Source organism: Phalaenopsis equestris, unplaced genomic scaffold (genome assembly GCF_001263595.1).
Source record: "Phalaenopsis equestris unplaced genomic scaffold, ASM126359v1 Scaffold000552, whole genome shotgun sequence".
NCBI classification, from domain to species: Eukaryota; Viridiplantae; Streptophyta; class Magnoliopsida; order Asparagales; family Orchidaceae; genus Phalaenopsis; species Phalaenopsis equestris.
The window spans coordinates 2,181,740-2,192,647 of NW_018164992.1; the positions used below are offsets into that span (position 1 = coordinate 2,181,740).

General features: G+C 34.0%; 2 protein-coding genes across 7 annotated transcripts in view; one reads left to right on the forward strand and one right to left on the reverse strand.

Moving 5' to 3' along the window:
* The window catches only part of LOC110029139 (snRNA-activating protein complex subunit), a 79,330-nt gene extending 76,380 nt beyond the window's left edge, over positions 1-2,950 (reverse strand). Inside the window, exon 1 of one of the 4 annotated variants that reach the window (XM_020731290.1) lies at positions 2,725-2,949. The gene's annotated coding sequence lies outside the window, so the exon portion shown is untranslated. Of the gene's footprint in view, positions 1-2,724 lie in introns of all 4 variants that reach the window. The other 3 variants (XM_020731293.1, XM_020731292.1, XM_020731291.1) reach the window with 3 other exon arrangements.
* Positions 2,951-6,504: 3,554 nt separating this feature from the next.
* Positions 6,505-9,901, forward strand: LOC110029185 (probable serine/threonine-protein kinase WNK9). 3 transcript variants are annotated; one of them, XM_020731356.1, is made up of 7 exons: positions 6,505-6,744; positions 6,833-6,870; positions 6,963-7,190; positions 7,272-7,492; positions 7,571-7,728; positions 8,311-8,746; positions 8,971-9,901. In XM_020731356.1, the coding sequence occupies exons 1-7, from the start codon at positions 6,670-6,672 to the stop codon at positions 9,852-9,854; spliced, it is 2,040 nt and encodes a 679-aa protein (XP_020587015.1). In that variant the 5' UTR covers positions 6,505-6,669; the 3' UTR covers positions 9,855-9,901. The 3 variants fall into 3 exon arrangements, with proteins under 3 accessions (XP_020587015.1, XP_020587016.1, XP_020587017.1); XM_020731357.1 differs by having other exon boundaries at positions 6,838-6,870; XM_020731358.1 differs by lacking the exons at positions 6,833-6,870; positions 6,963-7,190 and having other exon boundaries at positions 6,673-6,744.
* Positions 9,902-10,908: the final 1,007 nt, after the last annotated feature.

The following is a 10,908-nucleotide window of genomic DNA, read 5'->3' on the forward strand; positions in this document are numbered from 1 at the left end:
TATGGCGCTGAATGTTGGCCTTTAAAAGAGAAGCATAATAATAAGTTAAGTGTTGTTGAGATGAGAATGATTAGGTGGATGAGTGGCTTTACACTTAGAGACAAAATGCGGAATGAATATATTCGTGATAGGGTTGGTGTAGCTCCTGTGACAGACAAAATTAGAGAAAGTCGTCTTAGATGGTTTGGTCATATTAAACGTCGACCATTAGATGATCCGATTAAGAGAGTAGATGTTTTAAATTCGACTTGTGTTAAGAATGGCAGAGGTAGACCTAGGAAGACTTGGGCTTATTGTATTAAAAATGATCTTAATTTACTAGAACTTAATGAAAATATGACACTAAATAGGACGCAATGGAGAAAAAGGATTCATGTAGCCGACCCCACGTAGTGGGATTAAGGCTTTATTGTTGTTGTTGTTGTTGTTGTTGTATAATTGCATTCTTGAGTTACCTTAAACTAAGATGTTGATCTCTCATTCAAAGTAGCCAGCATAATGTAATGTACTGGTCAAATAAATGAAAAGAATGACTAGTGAATTGAAACAAATGGAACATGATGGAGTGAAGTGGTGAATCATGATTTATAAGATATCCCATGCCTTAAATGTTATGTAATACTAGATATACTACATTATGCAAAGCCAATAATGCAATTCTTTACTATGTGTGATTCATCTGATAGGCAAGAGTTTACCAAATCATGGACTCATCGTTACTACTAATACGTCTGAGCAATCCAATTGCACTAAATTAGAGTACAAGTAATGATAATTATGCATTTAATAGTTGTATTACTAGTCTTATGTGTAGTAGCATTGTTTAGCTGGGAAAATAATCAAAATAGAATGTTGATACTTCATCAAAAAATCCATCCAATCAAGCATTAGCTATAATAATTTTTTAAAATTGAAAACTTCCGGAAGTAATTTAAAAACCATCCGAACTCGATTTCAACAAACTTATAGTCAAACTGAACATCTCAACAAAATGAAGCCAATCATACCAAAAGTGATGCAAATAAAATTCAAATGATACCATATCAAGTATTTTCAAGTGTGATTACAAATTCTAGAAATGTTTGACAATCTTGAATTCATTATGTTAATAGTCAAAATTGAACACAACGACGAGAGAAATCCAATGAGCAAAATATCAAATAATTCTAAGATCATTGAGGCACTTAAATGTTTAATCAATAGTCTTTGATAAAAGAAAATACTTTGGGTTGCCTAATGAATAATTTTGAGGTTAAGGCCAAAATAAAAAAAAATAGAGGTCTCAGAATTAGAAATAGACCCACATTTTTATCATAAAAATGGCCAAACTAAAAATTAAGGAGAGCTTAAATACAAGAAAGCTTTAAAGCTCTATCTGATGACCAACACCGACTCAATCACCATTATCTTACCATTGTTATCGCTCGAACTTCATCGCACAATCATCATTGTCGGGCCATTGTCATCGAACCGCCATTAACCGAATGCCATCTCTAAACCGACCTCTCCCAATTGCTATTACTTGACTATCATCTCCCAACCATCGTCCACAGCCATTGTCTTATCGTCATCGTCCTTGCACAATTGTCATCTTCTATTAGTTTCTAGTCTCCCAACCTTCACTTCTAAATTATCAACATACAATCATCTTCATCAAAACATTGTCATCACCCTCCACTACTTTCACCGCATTCATAAGCGATCAATCAAATACTCCCAATTTTGTAATATAATCTCTCCAACTACAAGGAAAGGTGAACTTATGCAACATCATGCACATAATGGATTATTTTAACTAAGCCAATTATGATTTTTCTTGCATGTAATAAATACATATGAACAAGAAGCATATTGCAACACTGAAAAGTGGAACCTATGATAGCTTCAAGTCAATACAAAATATAATTCCAAACTATCAACCTAATTATGATTTAGAGTTCTTTCATAAGCGAGTGACACTCCTCCCTGAGGTTTTATATCAATTGCCAAAATCCTTATCAATCAAAAATGAAAGATACCTGAACCCAATTATTTTATAAATCATATGAAAGACCCCTTTTCTTGAGTGAGGGCATATCAATTCCAAGTTCCAATCTCTGCAAATACATAATCTTAGACTACCACTGATATGATCGAATATAATTAAACATAAGCTAATCTACAAAAACATGAATAATACCTATATCCAATTATTTTATAAAATATATAAAAAGCACTTTTTCTTGAGTTAGGTGTTATGCATTCCAAGCTCCACTACTGTTTTGTACACACCATTTACATATGCATTTTAAGCTGCAAAAATACTTATCACAAAATCTCAGACTAACCACGGTAGCAATTTTTATAGTTACACATAAGTCAAAACAGTAATCAATTCAAACATGAACACTGCCTAAACTCAATTATTTTCTAAAGCATACCAAACGCCCTGTTTCTGAAGTTAGGGTTTCTCGCTTCCAAGTTCCAATTCGATTTTATAAACACCGTTAACATAGGAATGCTACGTAATGTCAATACTCATAAGCCAAAAACAGTAATCTAGCAAACATGATGACATTATATAATCACCCTTTCTCTTAATTCATGGTTTATGCGTGCTTATTAGATCATCAGAGTTGGTTAAATTGAAGAATAACATTGAGTCACCCATTAAGTATCAAAACGTACTGCTTAAATGCTAAAATCTCATTGCAATTACGGCTGGGAAATATGAACAAGCTATACCTCAAGAATAATCCCTTTATCCGGTTCAGTTCCCGGATTTTAAACTGGATGAAAAGGAAAGGATTGACGCGGAACGATTAGGGCATTGTTAAGCCTCCCAGCTTAACAGTGATCTCTCCGAATCCGATGGCCGGCTCCTCCGCTCGGTCCAGCGCTCAAACTCTTCCCACCCTCTCACTCGGCTGCTCGCGCTTTCTGCATCCTTCGATGCCCCCCAACCCGAAACAGCCTTCTTTCTTAAATAGCAGCGCTCAAAACTTTCTTTTTACAAAACTAGCACTCCCTTTCATACATTTTGCAAACTGTCGCCAACTTATTAAATTTTGAATAAAATCTCAATGCATTTTTTTATTATTTTTTATAAAATTCTTAATAATTTGATATGATGAAGGAAATATCACTAATTTCATTATTCAAAAAAATGAACAAGCGCTAGGTTTTTTTTTTTTTTTTAATTATCATGTTTGAGGTGCTATGTATTTGAATCTTTTAGGAATACTTACGTGCATTCCACCCTAGTCATATGTATTTACATATCTACCCTCTAAGATTTCATATTTATATTTGTAACAATTAAATCTTTAATATCACGTCAAAAATATGACCATTATTAATTCTTTTAAAAAAATACGTATTATCATGCGATACAGAAATTTAATTTTATAACCTCAAAATAGTTAAAATTGAAAAAATATATATATTTGTTAGGAAAAAATATATATTTTTTATAACAACTCATCTCAATTTTTTAACTAATAAAACCTAAACTATTGCTGAACAGTTACACAGCTTTTCGGTCATTAAAGAGCTTAAGGCCCTTAAGCATGTCTTTGTCCCAATATTCTCTACATCTGTTACTGGTTGTTGGCTTGTGCGTTTGGGATAAGATGAAATTTTACGTTGATGATTTGTTTTCATTCATTATTATGAATGTGATGTTGTTTGTTTGTTATTTAAAATTGAATATATTTTTTACATTTTAAATCCAACATTCATTATATCATATACCATGAATTTTTTTGATTAATGATAAATCATATTCATATTTAAACTATAATTCAATAATCTTTAGAGAATGATACAAAAAAAAAAACAATTAATGTTCAAAATATTCAAAATATAATTAAATCACCATCAAATTATCTTTAATTATCAAATTTTGCAGATATCATAATCAAGTCTTATTCCTTCAAAAGTTGAATTTCAACCATGATTGAATAACTATTACAGATTATTTTGGAAAATAAAATCAATATGATTCAATTGTGATCTCATGCGAGCATTCTCTAAACCTTTTTGGTTAATATGAATTTACTTGTTCATTATAGTTGTTTTGTTCTTTGTGTTAATGCTTGATATAATACAATTAAAAAATAACCACCACAAGATTTGGATGACATAAAGGGTTGAGGGTGTGAGGGAAAAACTTGGTTGGAACATTTCAAACACATTACATTTTTACAAAGTTAAGAATTACACCTTTTATCAAATATTTAGACCTTCTAAATAATTTTTAGCTAGTTTTTCAATTATTATCAGGGATAGTAGATAAGTAATAATAATAATAAGTTATACTATGTTAGATTCATCATTTACTATATAAACATTGCATTTAGCATTATTGAACATTCCTAGATCACTTTGTTTATATTAGATTTTTTTGGGCCTAAAAATATATTTGTCGTAATATTTGCAGCTACTCAGTAATAATTATAATGTTTCAGTATTGTATTAAAATTCAAAGCACACTAATAATTGAAAAGTACTAGGAAGAGACTGGAATTTTTTTACGTGTAAGATCATTGAAAGAGGAAAAAAACAAGGGTGTCTAGCCCGTCAAAATAATTTATTATGTAATTGTAAAAATATGATATGTCCTTCTCTAGAATTAGAGAGGTTAGAATTACAGAATTGATAACCACAAATGTATACCAGTAGCTTGATCGTAAAAGTCATAATTGGGTTAAAACATATGTAGTTTTGAGCTATAATAGCAATTGTTGGCCATAAACACCATTGACGATTGTTGCAATAGCGGTAATTGGCCATAGAGATTGTGGTTGGAGGATCTAATAGTATTAATTAGTCGCAAAAATCATAACTGGTGCCTGCAATGGCTTTATTTTGGCACGAAGGTTGTGGTTAGAGTTGTCGTAGCATTTGAAAACATAAGTTGTGGTTGTTGATATAGATCGTTGTTGCTACCAAGTGTCATGATTGGTGACTGTGATAATGCCAATTGGACACTAAGACCATAGTAAGAGACTACAATAGGATCAACTAGTCACAAAAGTAGTGGTGGAATATTGTATTAGCATCAACTACTCATAAAGGTAAGAGTTAGAATTACTACAGTAATGGTTGCATCACTTCTTTAATTTTTTACACAATAGACGTCACTTTTTAGCATACAACACAAGGATAAAACTTCAATATTTCAGAGTTAAGTCATTGAATTATGAATACAACGATTCCAAACAGTTATCAGCAGGAGTTACCATTGTATCTTCAATTCGACGCGTTCTCGATGTATTGCTGCATTGTATTCAGCGTGCATTATTATACCGTATTTAGGGTTTGTTGTCAAACCATATTCAAGTTATTTTATTACGTTGTATATATTCTAGACACTTCATTACTCATTAGTTTTTTTGTTATTGCATGTCCGCTTATACAGCACCATCCCGACACTACCCACTAGCTCTCCATTTCAGCGAGCTCCAACGAGATGGTTTAACACTGTTAATGGGGGTGCTTCCTCCATAAATTTAAAAAATGACATTTTATATAAATTTATTATTTTAAATAAATCTTAAAAAACTAAAATATTGTAAATAAATAAAATCATCATGTGAACAAGTGATTTTGTCTTGCCATTATTTAAAATCGCCCAAATTAATGTGCCCATTTGATTATAAAAATACTTACTGTTGGATCTAACCCACACCTAAAAATAAAAATAAAAAACATCATGGGGATGGCACCCACAAGCTCAAAATTGGAAGGCATACACTCTACAAATTAAGCTAAAAATACTTAATGCTATGATTTAATAATATAGTATTAATAAGATATATTTATTCTCAATAATTTTTTTATAATAAAATTATTGTATCAATAATTGATTTAACTTGTTGATGTGGTGATTCTTTGGCATGTCAGCAGACGATTTTGTCTATTTAAAATATTTAATATTTTGAAGTTTATTTAAAATAATAAATTTATAAAAAATATTATTATTTAAATTTTGCCTTTTGAGTGTTCTTTATATAAGTTTTTTTTTTTTTTCCAAAAGGAAATACTTTTATTTTTTCTTCCCTCTAACATCGGCGAAGAGAAAATTTACGAGGACTTCAACGGTAGCACGTGTGAAGGGTCGATGGTGAAACAGCTGACAGGAATGGGTAGAAAGTAGAGGACCCGCCACATGCTCCACCTGTCCTACACCTAAACATCCTTTTATAATGAAAATAAGTAAAGATCTCATTAAAAAAACAATTAAAATTTTTTCTTCTATTAATAAATTGAGCATTATTTCATCACAGAAATATTTTTCTATCACGTGATACATAGATTTTTTTTTTCACCATTTTATTTTATTTTAAAAAAGAAACTCTCAAACATGTAAATTAAATCTTAAAATGTAATTTTTTAATTTTTTATGGTTAAAATATAATATTGAATATTTTGGATGTTATTAATTGAAAAATTAAACTTTAAAATACTTTTATATTAAAGCAATATAAAGAAAGAGGAGAGAGAAGTTAAACTGCAAAATTGCTCGCACATGCATAAAAAAATCAAAATCTTTTGAGGCTGCGGACCAAGCAGTTACTGCCACCATTTTTCTGTACCCTTCTTCTTCCTCATAGATCCCAACATCCCATGAGGCTCTGAGGAAGAGCGCCATTAGCTCATAAGAAAGCTCGGTTAAAGAAGATCAGGATGAGAAGCGTGAATCCTCAGCAAGAAGATTACCCAGATTTTGTGGAGTTTGATCCCAGCGGAAGATATGGAAGGGTTTGTGTCTTCTTCTTCCTGAAGCTGTCTCCTTTCTCCTTCCTCCTCTCTCTCTCATCCTCACTTTTTCTCATCTGGTTTCTCGCAGTACAGCGAAATTCTCGGCAAGGGAGCTTCAAAAACTGTGTAAGATCCCTAATCCTCGTTGCCCAAAAGGGGAGAAAACACATTTTGATCTTTGATCTGATGTTCTTTTCGGGATGATTGGGTTTTACCAGATTTAGGGCCTTTGATGAATATGAAGGGATTGAGGTTGCTTGGAACCAGGTTAAACTTCATGATTTCCTTCAGAGTCCACAGGATTTGGAGAGGCTTTACTGCGAGATTCACCTTCTGAAAACCCTGAAGCACAAGAACATTATGAAGTTCTATACTTCATGGGTTGACAGAACCAAAAGAAACATAAATTTTATTACCGAGCTGTTCACATCTGGAACTCTTAGGCAGTGAGTCCCCTCATTGATTTCACCGTCCTCTTCATCTCTGCTTAAATCTTCATCTTTATCTTGCTTGATTTGTATATGTAGGTATAGGTTGAGATACAGGAATGTGAATCTCCGGGCAGTGAAGCATTGGTGCAGGCAAATTCTGATGGGGCTTGTCTACCTCCATAGCCATGATCCTCCTGTGATTCACAGGGATCTGAAATGCGATAATATCTTCATCAATGGTAACCAGGGAGAGGTTAAGATAGGTGATCTCGGCCTCGCTGCGATTCTCCGTAAGTCCAGAGCTGTCCATTGTGTTGGTGAGTGTTTCATTCTTCTATAAAATTGCCTCATTTCCAGTACAATTGCATTCAAATCTGAGTTTTTTTGGTTTTCAGGGACTCCTGAGTTTATGGCTCCTGAGGTTTATGAGGAAGAATACAATGAATTGGTGGATATTTACTCTTTTGGAATGTGTGTCTTGGAGATGGTTACCTTTGATTATCCTTATAGTGAATGCACACATCCTGCTCAGATCTATAAGAAAATTATTTCGGTGAGAGATCTCATCTGGTTTATTGTTTAGTCTACAAAAAATATGAACTTTTTTTATTCATTATGTTTGAAATTGCAGAAAAAAGGAAGATTTACATATGTATGCCTCTCAATTCCTTTGTATTTACATATATAACGCCTAAACTTTAATTTTTACATGGCACATTTACATACATAGAACACAATTCTCATGTATTTACATATCTCACGCCTATACTTCCATTTTTATGCTCATAACACTCAAATCTTCAAAATTACAAAAAAAATAGCACTATGACCACTTTTTAAAAAGTGAAATACACCTTTTCATGCACATTTAAATCTTCAAAGTGCTGTGTATGTAAATATGAATGTTTATGTGCGACATATGTAAATACATAGGAACTGTGTACTATGCTGGATATGTATATACATATGAATTGGGCGGTATGCATTTGTGATAAAATGCAGTTATTTCTGATTCTTGTCATGTTGAAAACAATGAAATGTTGAACAATTCGATAAGAAAATGTCTTATGTCTTAAGAAGTACCTTGCATCGAGTATTTTTCGTTGAAATAACTTAACAAGTCGCCTTCCTCCAGGGAACAAAACCAGAGGCTTTATATCGAGTCATGGATCCAGAGGTGAGGCGATTTGTGGAGAAATGCTTGGTCGCCGCATCACAGAGATTGCCTGCCTCAGAGCTTTTGAAAGACCCTTTCCTCCATATCGATGGCCTTCATCCCGTGCTCGACAATGGAGATATCGTCGAAATTGGACATATATTTCCTCCACTTTCTGTTACTTGCCAGCGTAGCAATGGCTCATTCATTAACAACTGTTTTTCGAACCTCCTTTGCGACGAACCAGGCTTGAAGAGCAGGTTGGATTACATTGATGATGATCTAGAAATCCATAGTATGGAACTTTTCAGTAATCATGAGGAGGAACATTTTGGTGATGTGGATATTGCCATTAAAGGAAGAAGGAAAGAAGACGGAGGAGTGTTTCTTAGGCTCAGAATTACAGATAGAAATGGTAATATTAGATCTGAAAGTTTAAGGAAAATGTCAAAATGGTCCACTGTTTAGTTCCAAATTTTAAACTAGTTCCAATTTAGTCCCCATACTTTTAAAGAGGTATTTCACCCGATCGAATGACTCCATGTAAATGAACAGGGGACTGTTTTGACACCTTACTCTCTGGAACTCTGCTCGTGCCAGTACAATGAACCAACCCATCACCATTTTTTGTTCTTGCAGGGCATGTGAGGAACATCTACTTCCCTTTCGACGTCAAAGCCGATACTGCTCTAAACGTTGCGGACGAAATGGTCTCTGAATTAGGCATTACTGACTATGGTGTAACAAGGATAGCGGAAATGATTGACGGCGAGCTCTCAACTTTGGTTCCTGGCTGGAAGACGAGTGAGTCCCTAAGTTTCCTTTCGAAGAACCAATGCGAGCATTGCACATCCGATGTTTTCTCATGCAATTCACCTCTCGACTTTCTCTCTTCAAAAGGTCATGGCTATGAGAATCTTCGGCCGCATTACGGTCGATTCGAAGAGATTACTTACGAAGAGGACGGGTCGAAGGGAGCTCCGGCTCCGGCGATGACGACCTCTAGTAGTCACTCGGATGGACTTAATTCACGTGGAGAGGCATCAAGAGGATTTCTTTTTAATGAAGAAGGTGATCACTTGTGTTCTTCTTGCTATACTGATGAAGAGATTGGTGGTGGGAAGAAAACATCAGATGAATTATGTGATCCATATGTGAAGTATGAGAACAGACATCATGAATGTGCATCAAGTGAGGCAGATGAAGATGGAAGTGAGAACCGGCATGAACTCAGCGAGTCAAAGGAGGTTCTTCGTCTCGCAGATGTGGAAGACGGCTTGAGTTGTAGTTCGTTGCCAAGATCGAAAATGGGGACGGTAAAGTCTTCTCATTTCGCAAATAATCTCAGATTTCACATTCCTTCTGATGATCGAGCCCCTGCTCTCAAAGTTAACTTAAATTTCAACAATTTCTTCGCCATCTCCGAGCCGATGGTGACATCGAAGAGCTTTTACACTGGAAACATTCTACCTTCTCCTATATTAAGAACCAAATCTCTACCAGTTGATGCAGTGGATGTTTGAGGTTGTCGTATCCCACCTCATTTTATTCCAAAAAAAAAAAAAAAAAAGAATCCAAAGGCCGGATTTTTACTCCCTCAATCAAACCAGGCATGTAATGCAAATCTGTTTTATTGTTTATTGGCTAGTTTGATGCTGTTATGCAACATATCTGAGGTGTAAAATTTAGAGAAACATTGAATTGAAATATTTCATGGAATTGGTGGTAAAATGATCATTGCTATACTAAATTATTTGGTGAAACGTAAAATAAGATTGGATATTAGGAAAATTTACATACATGCCTCACAATTTTTATGTATTTACGTATCTAATACCTATTTTTTTTATATTTACATTTATATTACTTTGGTGTTATAAACTTATGCATGAAAAGATGCATTTCACCTTTTAAAAGTAATTGAATGTGGTATTGTTTGTGTTATGCATGTAAAGTGTTAGATATTCAAATACATAAGAAATGCGTGGTGTGTATGTAAATGCCCCTCATTGTATACACTAATCAATGATCACGAGAACATGCATTTGTGTATTCTATATGTGCTTGTGTACTATAGATTGAGGACACAACTAGTGCACAACAACACACAAGTAGGACGAGTACATGACTGTTCTCTCATCATTTATATGCAGAGCTACGTATGTAACCCGCACATAGAATTACGTTGTTACGAATAATAAAATTTGTATTATGATAGCAATTTGTTATGGTATGACTCATATATCATATAGGGACAGATGCTGGAACGAAACGGAGCAGAGCGGAGCGAAGCGGAAGAATCTGTCCAAATCGGGAAGTTACGTTATGTGGGTTGGGGGTGTTGGGTCAACGCCCCGCTATACTGTACAAGGGTAATTTGGGAATTACATATTGTACTATAGGGCTTACTCTAGGATTATAAATAGACATGTTTGTAATCTTAGGTCTTTGAGAGAGTTGAATTTTGTATTTTATATTCTTTTCTGAATATTGAAAAGAAAGTCACCGCTCTGCTCCCGAGTACGTAGGCATCTTTGTCAAACCTCGTTAAATCTCTGTGTTCTTCTGGATTTGTGT